Raw genomic sequence first — 15,710 nt, forward strand, 5'->3', positions numbered from 1 at the left:
AAGCAGCCCAAGAGGAAGCAGAGAGAGGTGGCGGAAGTGGGGGCACAGAAGCATTCGATGCGCTGTTGCTGGACTGCAGAGGAAGGGGGCCGGGGGCACATGCAAAGCAAATGAGGACCTCAGTCTTATAGCTGCAAGGAACCGAATTCTGCCAACAACTCAGAAGTGGGATCTTCCCCAGAGCCTTTAGATGAGAGCTCAGACCAGCCAACACTGATTTCAGCCTGTGAGCCCCGAGCAGAGGACCCAGCAGGGCCATGCTGCGCCTGGACTTCTGACACACACAACTGCGAGATCATAAACAGGTGGTGTTATAGGCCACTACATTTGTGATAATTTGTTACACGGCATCCACAGAAAACTAATATAAACCCCACACTCTCTTAGGGCCACACTGCTCTCACTAATTTCTCTAAAATCCCACTTCCTGAGAGTTAATAGCAACAAGAGATGACTCAGACTCATCACCTTCAGGAACTGGATAGAAAACGGAAATAACTTTCACTCCCAAGGTCTGATACCACCTGGGGGTGCTCTCAGTTTCCTTCCTTCATCTTTCTGATGCCATTAATTGGATTTGGGTGGAGGGACACCCATCAACTGAAAAATGCAATGGCCATGCTCACTTGCAGAGGCCAGGAGCCTGGTCTGCTCAACTGTCCCAATGATGCTGCCTCCGCAGCTGACACATGCTGCTTCCTGCTGTGATCAAGGCTGCAGCTACCTTCCTGGCACTAGAAAGGGGGCCCCACCGAAACCTAAAGAATCTTACTCTGCTTAAATGCTAGCTCAGATCAGGACAGGCAGAAAGCCACATTAATAGGAAGAAGAAGGGGTAGAAATCATGATCATGTCAGTAGACGCAGCAAACCTCATATCTTACGAGGAACTACAGAAAGTGTTCCCTTTGAGATAAAGGCAAGGATGCCTACTCACCCCTTTTATTGGACTTTGCATTGGAGGTCCTAGCCAGTGAAATAAGGTAAGAAAATTAAATAAAAAGCAGAAACAAAAGTGTTCATATCCATGGAAGGTATAATTGTTTCCACAGAAAGTCCAAGAAATAGCTACAGACATATTATTTGAAATGAGTTAGCCAAGATGCTAGATTCAGTCAACATACCAAAAAATCTAGTATATTTCTATATACTATATCTAACATAAAATAAAGTGAAATTTAAGGAAAAAGCCCCCATCATTATAAAAGCATCAAAAATATCAAACTTAGGAATAAATCTAACAAAAGATGTGCACGTCTTCCATGCAGAAAACATTTATAAAATTTAAAGACCCAAATAAACATACGCCATGTCTAGGAAATGAAAGATCAACACTGTACAAATGTCAATTCTTCTAAGTCAATTTAGAGATTCAACACAATCCCCATCAAAATCTCAACTCTTTGAGGGCTGAGGGTGGTAGAACTTAACAAGGCAATTATAATATTAATATGGAAACGGAAAGCACCAAGAAGAGCCAGAACATTCTAGATCATGGGTCAGCAAACTACAACCATGAGCTAGCTGCTTGCTTTTATAAATAAAGTTTTACTGAAGCATAGGCATGCCCATCTGTTTACATACAGTCTGTGGTTGCTTTCCTATTACAAGGGCAGAGTTCACTAGGTACCATAGAAACTACATACTTACTACATATTTACTATCCAGCTCTTTAAGAAACAGTTTGCCAACCCATACTTGAGACCGTAGAAATTTCTGTGATGATGAAATGTTCTATGTCTGCGTTTCCTATTACAGTAGCCACCAGTCACGTGTACCTAGAGAGCACTTGAAATGTGGCTGCTGGGATTAACTGAATTTTTTACTTTATTTAATTTTTATTAATTTAAATTTGAATAGGCTACCATATTGAACAGCATAGCTTTAGGATTTAGGAAAAAAACCAGTATTGAGACGTATTTTAGCACCAGTTAATTGAGGCAGAGTGGTGGCAGTGGTTTCTAATCAGTGTACAGACCATCAGACCTACAGTATAAGGAAAACCGATTTACAACAAAGGCGGCCACTAAGCGGGGAGGAAGAATCTTCACTAAACAGTGTTGGGACAATCAGATATCTAAATACAAAAAAATGACATGAGAGCCATACTTTGTGTCATACACAAAAATCAATTCCAGATAGTATAAACGAAATATGGTCTACCCATACAATGGAATACCATTCAGCAATAAGAAGGAATGAACTACTAATACATGATACACATCATGGGTGAACCTTAAAGTTATACTAAGGGAAAGAAGCTAAAGCAAAAGACTACATATGATTCCATTTATACGCAGTTTCTAAAAAAGGCAGTTCCACAGAGCAAGAAAACGGATCAGTGGTTGCTGGGAGCAGAATAGGAACTGATTACAAACAGCACGAGGCAACTTCTTAAGTGATGGAAATGTTTTAACACTGGAATGTGGCGATGGTTACACAATTCAGTAAATTTACCAAAAATCGTCAAACTACACACTTACAACAGGTGAATGTTATGATATACAAATTATACCTCAATAAAGTTGTTTAAAAAAATCAATTTCAGGTAGATAGCAGATCTAAATTTGAAAGGCAAAGCACTAACATTTCTAGACAATAATAAAGGTGCATACATACTCTTGTTACCTAGAGGTAGAGAAAGATTTCTTCAACAGAACAACAGGAACTGACCATAAAAGAAAAGGCTGAAAAATCTGTTTTAAAATTAAGAACTTCTCTTTTCCAAAAGATACTAAGAGGCTAAAAAGCAACAAAGTGAATAACTACAAACTCGTATAACCAACAAAACGCTGGTATCAAGAACTGATAAAAACTTTTACAAATCAGCAGGACAGATTATCCAACAGACAGATGAGCAAAGGATTTAATCAGGCACTTCACAAAAGAAGATACCCAAATGGTAATTAAATACATAAAAGGGTGACACCAGCAGAGTTAAAAGGAAAAAGATTGATAGTATCAAGCTTGGCAAGGCTGTGGAACAGCTGGAATATTCATACACTGATGGCCAAGTGTGACTTGCTACAAGAGAACTGCACGCAGAATCTGAAGCTGAGCACAGGGACAGAGTACGAGACACAATTCCACTCGGAGCCACAAGACCACATAAAAGGCATACACGTGTACCTCAAGGGACAAGCACAAGAATGTTCAGAGCAACATTCTACTATGTTACAGCTAAAAACTGCAAACAGTGAATGTCCACCAAAAGGAGAATGGATAAACAAATGCAGTATATTCATACACCGAAGCAACAAAAACAAACAGCTACATGCAGCAACATGGATGACTCTTAGAAACCTGATGTAGAGTAAGAGAAACCCAACCAGAGAATAAATAAATGGACTTCCGCAGTGTCCAAAGCCCAAAAAACAGGCAAACCCAAATTACGGTGTTTGGGGAGGCAAGCTTAAGCAGGAAAACCATCAAAAAGGAAAAGTAAAGGAGACTAAAGAGGACAGCGGCTTAATGCAACGTACAATCCTGAACCGGATCCTGATTTTCCAAAAAGCTTGGCTACGCGTGCTGAGCCCGCGCCTAGAACCCGCGCTCCGCAACAGGAGAAGCCACCGCAGTGAGAAGCCCGCGCACCACAACGAAGAGCAGCCCCTGCTCGCCGCAACTAGAGAAAGCCCGTGCGCAGCAACGAAGACCCACTGCAGCCAAAAAAATAAAAATTTCAACTCAAAACATAGTTTCAAAGAAAAAAGCAGTTACAGGCACTAGAGCAAAGCAGGGTTATGCCTAAAGTTGCATCTAACAAATATTTCTTTAAAAGCAGATTCAGGTAATTATATAGACAATTTCATGACAAAATATTTATCAGGTATATGGCTTCTTTTCAGCAAGTGTTTTTAGCCATCATTCCCTAATCTGTAGTTTCTTTTTCTTCTTTCTTAGAACATCTTTTTTTCAAATGCAGCCTTACTCAAAACCCCATACCAATCAGAAAAGTAAAGCTTCTCTAGGTAAAGCAGAGGCTAGGACCCCTTGAGCCAGCTCAGCTTCCCCCAAAACCCTTGAGAACCACTGCCACAGAACCTAAGGACTACAGAAAACACAGTGTAAACGCCAGAATAACTACCTTGAACTGCTTCATTGACCATGTATAAGCTGCTTCTTACCCCAATATTCACATGGATGACAGGGACATTTTCTCTGTCTCCCATCAAGAATGAAAGGAAAACACACACACACACACACACACACACACACACACACCCACCATCCTACTCCCACACCATGTACTATATGGCTTATCCTAAAAATTCAGGACCAGTTTCCTCTACCTGGAGCAGTAGATCTCACCGGTGGGGTCTTCCTCTTGGCCAAGAAGTTTCTCAGCTGTGCCTGTTTCACGGGGGACAGTTTAGCTGCAAGAAATTCATGAACCCATAAATGCATAAGACTCGGTTTTTAAGATGTCAGTAGATGAAAGAGAACAAAGAGAGTTTAAAGACCGGGAAGAACTCATTTACCTGCGACTTTGGGCAAGGGTTTGGTTTGAAAGTCTATGGTTGTTTTCAACAAAGCATTGCGCAGGCTTTCGAGGTCACTGTCAAAACTGAAATAGGATAGTGTTACATATGAACCAACTACGACCTGAGAAATCGGGGTGGTGGTGGTGGTACATTATCCTCCTAAATATAAAGGCAAGATGTGAGAGCATCCCAATGCAGAAATGGAAAATCTGACCAATCAAGGAAATTAATCCAAGAGGAAAGAGATCACAGTCTCAATATTATAATCGAACCCCAGAGCAAACACACCACCAACGGGGCTCCAGCAGGAAGGGCAATTAAAATCTACACATTCAGCCTAAAGGCAGAAACACGAGACCACCTTGGTAACTTCAGGGGTAAACTGTCTAACTGCAGGGTCTGAAATCTCCACACTCTTGCAAAATGATAAATCTGAGCTTCAAGACAAATTGGTCAACCTAATCCTGAGAGTTAATTTTCAACTGAACAATAATACTGTGACTATAGTATCTGCTATCATCTAATGAGCATCTGTTTCATCAGGCACACTACTAGGTGCTTTAAAGACTCAGTTTTAAACTCTCCAGTAATGCCATGAGGCACGTACTGTTAGCCCTACTTTTTGGCAAAGGAACAAAGGATCAGAGAGGGTGAGGAATCTGACCAGGCTCACACAGGTGAGAGACAGCAGAGTCACTTTCAAAGCCACATGTGAACCATTCTAAGACTACTCCACCTAACTCTATTTATTCGTTCATCAAACCACATTTATTGAGTGCACGTGGCATTAACAGGCCCATCCTCCTGCACACCTGTGAGTGCTGCTCTGAGAGGGGACATCCAAGGGAAGGCCCCACTGGGAGGTTTGGTTATAAAGACGGAGCTGCTGGAGACTATCCACCAGGTGATTCAGCCTCTTCCTCTGTTGGTTGATGATTTCCCGGTTGTTGGCAAGGGTGTTAAACAGCGTCTCTCGCTCTGGCACAAACAGGCGCCTGTTGAGGGCAAGGAGGAAAGAATTAAATGTGAATGGTTCAAGTAAAGGAACTCCCCACCGAATGGAAAAAAAAAGACTACAACTGTAACAGTGAGAAGACTGAACTGGAGAACCACTAGTGGGAAAGAAACATCAAGAAATTATTAGAACATAAAAAGGGAATGAAAGCCTAACGAGGATAAAGTGTAAGGAGGAAAGAGCAGCTTAGGATGTGCAGGACCGGGCCTGCAGCAGAGGACAGCACAGCCAGACAGAACCTCAGATGGGTTCCAGGGAAGAAATGGGGGAAAATTCATCCAGCTATATATTTAGGATATTCATATTTCTCTGTATGTAAATTATATGAAATAAAAACAAAAAGCCCAAGGGTACAGGGAAATCTAGGGAGTCAGTCATTTCTTCAGAGTGCTGTCAAAAAAATACCTAGAAACAAATGACAATGGGAACACAATGACCCAAAACCTATGGGATGCAGCAAAAGCAGTTCTAAGAGGGAAGTTTATAGCAATACAAGCCCACCTTAAGAAGCAGGAAACATCTCGAATAAACAACCTAACCTTGCACCTAAAGCAATTAGAGAAAGAAGAACAAAAAAACCCCAAAGTTAGCAGAAGGAAAGAAATCATAAAAATCAGATCAGAAATAAATGAAAAAGAAATGAAGGAAACAATAGCAAAGATCAATAAAACTAAAAGCTGGTTCTTTGAGAAAATAAACAAAATTGATAAACCATTAGCCAGACTCATCAAGAAAGAAAGGGAGAAGACTCAAATCAATAGAATTAGAAATGAAAAAGGAGAAGTAACAACTGACACTGCAGAAATAAAAAAGATCATGAGAGATTACTACAAGCAACTCTATGCCAATAAAATGGACAACCTGGAAGAAATGGACAAATTCTTAGAAATGCACAACCTGCCAAGATTGAATCAGGAAGAAATAGAAAATATGAACAGGCCAATCACAAGCACTGAAATTGAAACTGTGATTAAAAATCTTCCAACAAACAAAAGCCCAGGACCAGATGGCTTCACAGGTGAATTCTACCAAACACTTAGAGAAGAGCTAACACCTATCCTTCTCAAACTCTTCCAAAATAAGCAGAGGGAGGAACACTCCCAAATTCCTTCTACGAGGCCACCATCACCTTGATACCAAAACCAGACAAGGATGTCACAAAGAAAGAAAACTAGAGGCCAATATCACTGATGCACATAGATGCAAAAATCCTCAACAAAATACTAGCAAACAGAATCCAACAGCACATTAAAAGGATCATACACCATGATCAAGTGGGGTTTATTCCAGGAATCCAAAGATTCTTCAATATATGCAAACCTATCAATGTGATAAACCATATTAACAAATTGAAGGAGAAAAACCATATGATCATCTCAATAGATGCAGAGGAAGCTTCTGACAAAATTCAACAACCATTTATGATAAAAATCCTGCAGAAAGTAGGCATAGAGGGAACTTTCCTCAACATAATAAAGGCCATATATGACAAGCCCACAGCCAACATCGTCCTCAATGGTGAAAAACTGAAAGCATTTCCACTAAGATCAGGAACAAGACAAGGTTGCCCACTCTCACCACTCTTATTCAACATAGTTTTGGAAGTTTTAGCCACAGCAATCAGAGAAGAAAAGGAAATAAAAGGAATCCAAATCGGAAAAGAAGAAGTAAAGCTGTCACTGTTTGCAGATGACATACTATACATAGAGAATCCTAAAGATGCCACCAGAAAACTACTAGAGATAATCAATGAATTTGGTAAATTTGCAGGATACAAAATACAGAAATCTCTTGCATTCCTATACACTAATGATGAAAAATCTGAAAGGGAAATCAAGAAAACACTCCCATTTACCACTGCAACAAAAAGAATAAAATATCTAGGAATAAACCTACCTAAGGAGACAAAGGACCTGTATGCAGAAAATTATAAGACACTGATGAAAGAAATTAAAGATGATACAAATAGATGGAGAGATAAACCATGTTCTTGGATTGGAAGAATCAACATTGCGAAAATGACCCTACTACCCAAAGCAATCTATAGATTCAATGCAATCCCTATCAAACTACCACTGGCATATTTCACAGAACTAGAACAAAAAATTTCACAATTTGTATGGAAACACAAAAGACCCTGAATAGCCAAAGCAATCTTGAGAACAAAAAACGGAGTTGGAGGAATCAGGCTCCCTGACTTCAGACTATACTACAAAGCTACAGTAATCAAGACAGTATGGTACTGGCACAAAAACAGAAAGACAGATCAATAGAACAGGATAGAAAGCCCAGAGATAAACCCACGCACATATGGTCACCTTATCTTTGATAAAGGAGGCAGGAATGTACAGTGGAGAAAGGACAGCCTCTTCAATAAGTGGTGCGGGGAAAACTGGACAGGTACATGTAAAAGTATGAGATTAGATCACTCCCTAACAGCATACACAAAAATAAGCTCAAAATGGATTAAAGACCTAAATGTAAGGCCAGAAACTATCAAACTCTTAGAGGAAAACATAGGCAGAACACTCTATGACATAAATTACAGCAAGATCCTTTTTGACCCACCTCCTAGAGAAATGGAAATAAAAACAAAAATAAACAAATGGGACCTAATGAAACTTCAAAGCTTTTGCACAGCAAAGGAAACCATAAACAAGACCAAAAGACAACCCTCAGAATGGGAGAAAATATTTGCAAATGAAGCAACTGACAAAGGATTAATTTCCAAAATTTACAAGCAGTTCATGCAGCTCAATAACAAAAAAACAAACAATCCAATCCAAAAATGGGCAGAAGACCTAAATAGACATTTCTCCAAAGAAGATATACAGACTGCCAACAAACACATGAAAGAATGCTCAACATCATTAATCATTAGAGAAATGCAAATCAAAACTACAATGAGATATCATCTCACACCAGTCAGAATGGCCATCATCAAAATATCTAGAAACAATAAATGCTGGAGAGGGTGTGGAGAAAAGGGAACACTCTTGCACTGCTGGTGGGAATGTGAATTGGTTCAGCCACTATGGAGAACAGTATGGAGGTTCCTTAAAAAACTACAAATAGAACTACCATATGACCCAGCAATCCCACTACTGGGCATATACCCTGAGAAAACCAAAATTCAAAAAGAGTCATGCACCAAAATGTTCATTGCAGCTCTATTTACAATAGCCCGGAGATGGAAACAACCTAAGTGCCCATCATCGGATGAATGGATAAAGAAGATGTGGCACATATATACAATGGAATATTACTCAGCCATAAAAAGAAACGAAATTGAGCTATTTGTAATGAGGTGGATAGACCTAGAGTCCGTCATACAGAGTGAAGTAAGTCAGAAAGAGAAAGACAAATACCGTATGCTAACACATATATATGGAATTTAAGAAAAAAAAATGTCATGAAGAACCTAGGGGTAAGACAGGAATAAAGACACAGACCTACTGGAGAAAGGACTTGAGGATATGGGGAGGGGGAAGGGTGAGCTGTGACAAAGTGAGAGAGAGGCATGGACATATATACACTAACAAACGTAAGGTAGATAGCTAGTGGGAAGCAGCCGCATAGCACAGGGATATCAACTCGGTGCTTTGTGACCGCCTGGAGGGGTGGGATAGGGAGGGTGGGAGGGAGGGAGATGCAAGACGGAAGAGATATGGGAACATATGTATATGCATAACTGATTCACTCTGTTATAGAGCAGAAACTAACACACCATTGTAAAGCAATTATACCCCAATAAAGATGTTAAAAAAAAAAAAGAAAGAAACAGAGGAACAGCACACGATTTAGCAGCAGGGGGGTCACCCACCCAAAAGAATTACAAGAAGACAGGGACAACTGTCCCCCTTCTTTCTGGTGACAAGGTAGTTAGTTCAACATATATTTTTAACATGCATTTCAATAGGGTACAAGGTAATATTTAGAGAAGGGCCCCAAACAGAGAAGTGCTAGAAAAATTGTACAGATTTAAGAATCTGAACTCTACAGAAAGGGAACTTAAAAAAAAGCACATTAAGGGACTTCCCTGGCAGTGCAGTGGTTAAGAATCTGCCCGCCAATGCAGGGGACACGGGTTGAGCCCTGGTCCAGGAAGATCCCACATGCCGGGGAGCAACTAAGCTCACGAGCCACAACTACTGAAGCCCATGTGCCTAGATAGAGCCCGTGCTCCGCAACAAGAGAAGCCACCACAATGAGAAGCCTGCACACTGCAACGAACGAAGAGTGGCCCCCGCTCGCCGCAACTAGAGAAAGCCCAAGTGCAGAGGGAAAAAAAAAAAAAGCACGTTAAGCAGAAAATCCATGGGGTTGTTTAAAGGAGAACAAAGAGCCTGGCTTCTCTGTTTGCATCATGCACTTTTTATTGTTTATTTTCATTTTAAAATTTTTTATTATTTTATTTTATTGGCCGTGCAGCTTGTGGGATCTTAGTTCCCCGACCAGGGATGGAACCAGTGCCCCCTGCAGTGGAAGCACTCAGTCTTAAGAATTGAATCGCTAGGGAATTCCCCATCATGCACTTTTTAAAAAGCCAACTTATTAATTAGCAAAGAGAAATCCAACTGTCAAGCAGAGCAGAATGTTCTCACTGTCAGGTCAAGCCATTCTCTCACATGGGGAGGAACATGAATTCAGAACCAGGGGAGTAAGCTCTGAAATCTCTAAAGGGGCCCAACTGCCCACGGGGACAAGTGCTCCAGGCCACAGAACCTTCCCCCTGCCAGTGTCTGGAGGATCAGTGTTCACCTCTGTCTTCCCATATCTATGCTCCTCATGTCGGGCACAAAGCCTTTTCTCCACGTTGTGGAATATAATGTATTAAATTCTGTTTACTGAATTTTAAACACCTTCTAGCCCTGCCCCTGACACAACACCCAGGTTGCCCCATTTAAAAGTCTGTGACCTCACGGCTTTGTAAACAAGTGAATAGACCATTTCCTGGTTTGTTTCCTTACAAGGCTAATCACATTAATCAAGTATAGGTGTTTCAGAAATCTAGCATTTGGAGGGCTGACCTGGTTTTCACATTTCTTGTGGGCACCTTACTGCTTTCACAATGTACTGCATTCTATTCCTTCTGGAAAACACGAGGCATAAAACCAAATATCCACGGATGGAAGATCAGGATAGAAGATTTTCCTCTACCTCTGTTACCACTCCTCTCATCCTTTTAGTTATCCATACTAATTAGGAATGTTTCCTCCAAAGGAAAATTTGCAATATACAGAAAAGTATAAAAGAAACATTCCTCTTGATCTCGTCTTGCAGGTGTAACTATGAGTATTTTGACAGATTTATTTCCAGCCTTTTCTACATTAGACCTCCACAATGAGGTCACCTAGTATGATTTTATGTCTTATCTTTTTCATATTTTATATTTTATACCTAATAGTTACAGAATTATGTATCTTGTATAGTTCATGTAACACAAAATATATTTAATATGATTTTTTTGAGAATATGAGATTCAATGGCTACACAGTATTCTGCATTAAGAAAAAACGTGACCAGGTTTATTAGCCACTCCTCTAACTTTTGGGTAACTAGGTTGAATCCAATTTTTCACTCTCATAAATTGTGCTGTAATATAAACTGTTCTAAGTAAATTATTGTGAATATTGCTATTATTTATGTAGAACAAATTTCTAGATGTATAATGACTGGGTCAAAGAGAATGAACCTTTGTAGGGTTTTTTATAAATCCTCCTAAGTGATCTTTTAAAAAAAGATAATTGCTACAGCAATTATCTACACAGTGGATGAGAGACCTCGCTCACTTTTGTTTTTTCTTTTGTTCCAGATGCCGATCCCACTCCAAGTCTAGAACATCATTCACATCTTGGACAGCAAATTTCACATACTGATGAAGGCGCCGAATTTCCTACAAGAAAAAAATGAAACGTCAAAATGACTCAGTTGTCCTGTAGCTTGCAGGAAGGTGTATCAAAACAGTTAAAATGACTGTGAAGTCTTTTTATACTGAGAACCATAATGAACAAGGAAAACGTAATAGGCTTTGATACAATATTAGAATGTTATAATTCAAATGAAAAACAGCAACTCAACCTTTTAAAGCGTGTGACAGAGAGGTGGTGTGAAGAAAAGGGAAACAGAAAGGGCGTATCGGCCTAGGCCCTCTAGGGAACCAATGTTCTTGCTTAGTTCTCATTTTCAGCTCCTGTAAAGCATCTCCACATGGCCCAGGAATTTTCCACTGCACTCTGTTACTCCGACAGGGCACCCATTTAGCTTCTGCTCTCCCACCCCTGAAATTAACTGTAATACAGACAAAATTATTCTACAAAACAGTGCTGAAAATACTTCTGCACCTATCTATTCATAGAGTAGAACACATAAGTCATCTCACCAGTGGGGAAAAACCCATTTCTCAAAAACAAAGAATAGTATCAGCACTAGAAACTGAATTTGCCATTATTAAAAGTCTTACCTATTAATTCATTTTAGGCCTGCAATAATTTTCTTTAAATATTGGTCCAGTGTTAACCTTCATGGCTATACCATTTGACTCTCAAAAACTAAAAAAATACAGCATTCCATTAAACATGTGTACAAATGAAGACAATGTATTTTACAGTGGAAAACACTCTTTACATCTGTACAAAGATCTTAATGTGTTTAACTGTATTTTCAAAATTATTTTCGGATAAGGGTATGTGTCCTAACTGAAGAAGAAAATGTCATGTAAAGAGAGCCAGGCTGATTCCAGGAAGCAGCAGTAATCTTAGCATCAAATGCAAATTTCAACTCAATGCTCCATGACTACAGGGAGGCCCTTTACTGTGGACACTTCAAATGTGACCACACCTCTGTGCATTAACTGGTCTTGTTTCTTCTGAACGCCCTCCCAACTTTGTCTGCCAGGAAAAAACCTTTTCTTTTAAGGCCTATCACAAATATTTTTCTGTGGCTTAGCTGCTCCCCCATCTGCAATCCCATAGCAACACACCCCACGTTATATTTACAAGTCGATCTTTCTGCTGCTACTAATCCAGCTGTAGTGTAGTGTTGAACATCATAGGCTCTGAGCCAGACCCCCCAGGCTCCAGGGTCCAGCATTTATTAGTGGTGAGACTTGGGTAGTTCCTGTGTCTCTGATTCCTTATCTTTCTTTTGTATATGGTGCATTCAATAAATGCTAGCTATTATTATCTACTTAGCACTGTGGAAAAGAGAAAATTATTTCCCTTGAATGGGGAAAGTGGTTCACCCAAAGCTGAATTCTTTTAGTTTGCACACAGAGCAAGGGGTGAAAAGGCACATAGAAGAAAGAGTAACGAGATTCAATGTGGAGGCCTGTAATTTGATGAGTGGTAGGCAGGTGGTCGGCACTCTCTGCTAAGAGGGTTACCATCCCCAGGAGAAGGACACACCTAGGAATACCTCAAGGGTGGCAGGACACAGCAGGGGTTCCTCAACCTTTCTGGGAGGCCTCCACTTCTTTCATTTTCCTACTGTCAGCATGCTTACCAGGTGTGGGATGGAAATGACAGCAACAGTAGAGTCTGCAGCCTCAAATCCTCCGAGGCAGGAGGGGGTTCACCACACTCCCAGGCCCTCAGGTCCCAGGTGAGGAAGGCCAGTGCTGCCACCCCTGCACCCTTTCCTACCTGATTCTAGGGAAATGCAAGGTGGTGGGAGATGACAGCTACTAAAGCTGTGATGCAACAATTTTGAATAAATTGAAAGATGGAAACAAAACTCAGATTTCGCTCAAAGAGAATACAGGAATAATTAAGAATGAGAAAAGTAACTTTGCTAATAGTTAGAGGAAGGAGCCCCGGCAGGTAGAAGTTTCGATTCTGGTCCCACTCTTACTAGTATCAACATTACCTTGGGCAAGCTCCTTAGCCTATGATATTCCAGTTCCTTATCCGTACAATGGGATCAGTAACTCTCACCTTGCAGAGCAGCAGGTTTTGAAGACTAGAAATAATGTATTAAAAAACACCTCACAGGGGGCTTCCCTGGTGGCGCAGTGGTTGAGAGTCCGCCTGCCGATGCAGGGGACACGGGTTCGTGTCCCGGTCCGGGAAGATCCCACATGCCGCGGAGCGGCTGGGCCCTTGAGCCATGGCCGCTCAGCCTGCGCGTCCGGAGCCTGTGCTCCACAACGGGAGAGGCCACAACAGTGAGAGGCCCGCATACCGCAAAAAAAAAAAAAAAAAAACCACCTCACAGGGCTTCCCTGGTGGCACAGTGGTTAAGAATCCGCCTGCCAATGCAGGGGACACGGGTTTGAGCCCTGGTCTGGGAAGATCCCACATGCTGCGGAGCAACTAAGCCCGTGCGCTACAACTACTGAGCCTGTGCTCTACGGCCCACGAGCCACAACTACTGAGCCTGTGTGCCACAACTACTGAAACCCACGCGCCTAGAGCCCATGCTCCACAACAAGAGAAGCCACCACAATGAGAAGCCCGTGCACCGCAACGAAGAGTAGCCCCTGCTCACTACAACTAGAGAAAGCCCGCGTGCAGCAAAGAAGACCCAATGCAGCCAAAAATAAATAAATAAACGAATACATTTATAAAAAAAAAAAACAAAAAAAAAAACCCCACACCTCACAGGGTACTTGGGTACTTGGTGCCTAATGAACAGTTGCTAGTTTAATAATTATTATTCCTGATTTGATTTCTAAATGTATCTTTTTCAACAGCTACTCTCTACCAATCTTAAGGTTTAATTAAGAATTACGTTTTTGTTTAATCCAGAAAACCTTAAAATGGGAAAGTGCCACTTTCTTTGTGACGGTGAAGGGAGTCTACGCCAAGTGGGTCAACACTCGCAGGAAATGAACAACTTTACAAGCAGCTGGGCAAGCCTGTACCTCCCAAAGGAGTGCCTGTCTAGGAGTCTGTTCTCAGCAGCTCTGGCGGGGCTCTCCTTACCTGGAGCTGAGCCTCACTCCTGGGGTCCAGCGGCCTCTTATAGAGCAAGTGCAGATACCCAGAGTCACGGTTTCTCTCATTTTGTTCTCTGGCTTCTTCAACACCAGCAAAGCCCTCAAGTAAAGTTGTTTTCAGGGTACTTATATCTCCATGAAGAGACTAGAAAAGGTACGAGGATGAACTGATACGAAAGTTATTTCCAAGAAATAAACCTTTCTTTCTAGATCAAGGAAGGTGGTATTTCTCAAATATTTAACGTGATGAACATATGAATATAGCAAAAAGTGAATTTCACTGCTTGGAAAGAAAGATACTAATGCTCTTTTTTTTTCCCTTCCTCACTAAAAAAAAAACATACTCCAATGATCAGAAACTCAGGAAATAAGGTAAGTACTGTAATCCTGCCATCTAAAGATGATCACTGTTAAAACCGTGGAGAACTTTCCTCTTTCTTTTTTTTAATTTTTAAAAATTTTATTGAAGTATAGTTGATTTACGATGTTTCAAGTGTACAGCAAAGTGATTCAGTTATATATACATATATATATATATTCTTTTTCAGATTCTTTTCCATTATGGGTTATTACAAGATATTGAATATAGTTCCCTGTACTATACAGTAGGTCCTTGTTGTCTATCTACTTTACATATAGTAGTATCTATTAATCCCAAATTCCCAATTTATCCCTTCCCCACCCTTGAGAACTTTCCTCTTTCCAAGTGTGTTACTTAAGACCAGAGCTCTGGAGTCAGGCAGTCTGAACTGGGATCCTGGCTCTATAACTCAGTAACTGGGTGGCTTTGGGCAAATTACTTCATCTCTCTAAGCCTTGGTTTCCTGTTCTTGCAAAACAAAAATAATAATAGTGCCTACCACACAGAAAAGCTGTGAGGATTCAATGAGATAATATAGATATGCCTGGCACATAGTAAGTAGTAATAATTGTAACACAGTAAATAAACAGTTAACAACAAATATTTGTTTTTTTTTTTTTTTTTTTTGCGGTACGCGGGCCTCTCACCGTTGTGGCCTCTCCCGTTGTGGAGCACAGGCTCCGGACGTGCAGGCTCAGCAGCCATGGCTCACGGGCCCAGCCGCTCCGCGGCATGTGGGATCTTCCCGGACCGGGGCACGAACCCGTGTCCCCTGCATCGGCAGGCGGACTCTCAACCACTGCGCCACCAGGGAAGCCCAATATTTGTTATTTTTATACTGTATATGCTCTTAAGTATCCTGCTTTTACTTTAAACCTAACCCTTTATAACCTAACAATTTACTATAAAAAAC

General features: G+C 40.9%; 1 protein-coding gene across 3 annotated transcripts in view; it reads right to left on the reverse strand.

Moving 5' to 3' along the window:
* Positions 1-15,710, reverse strand: part of NUP214 (nucleoporin 214) — a 101,568-nt gene that overhangs the window by 57,089 nt on the left and 28,769 nt on the right. For all 3 annotated transcript variants that reach the window (XM_082843427.1, XM_082843426.1, XM_082843428.1), the window contains 5 exons: positions 14,423-14,581; positions 11,291-11,394; positions 5,296-5,478; positions 4,481-4,566; positions 4,292-4,375 (listed from right to left, as the gene is read on the reverse strand). In XM_082843427.1, coding sequence (XP_082699553.1) covers positions 4,292-4,375; positions 4,481-4,566; positions 5,296-5,478; positions 11,291-11,394; positions 14,423-14,581 — 616 coding nt within the window. The remainder of the gene's footprint in view (positions 1-4,291; positions 4,376-4,480; positions 4,567-5,295; positions 5,479-11,290; positions 11,395-14,422; positions 14,582-15,710) is intronic.

This window comes from Leucopleurus acutus (assembly GCF_964270905.1).
Source record: "Leucopleurus acutus genome assembly, chromosome: 7".
NCBI lineage: Eukaryota > Metazoa > Chordata > Mammalia > Artiodactyla > Delphinidae > Leucopleurus > Leucopleurus acutus.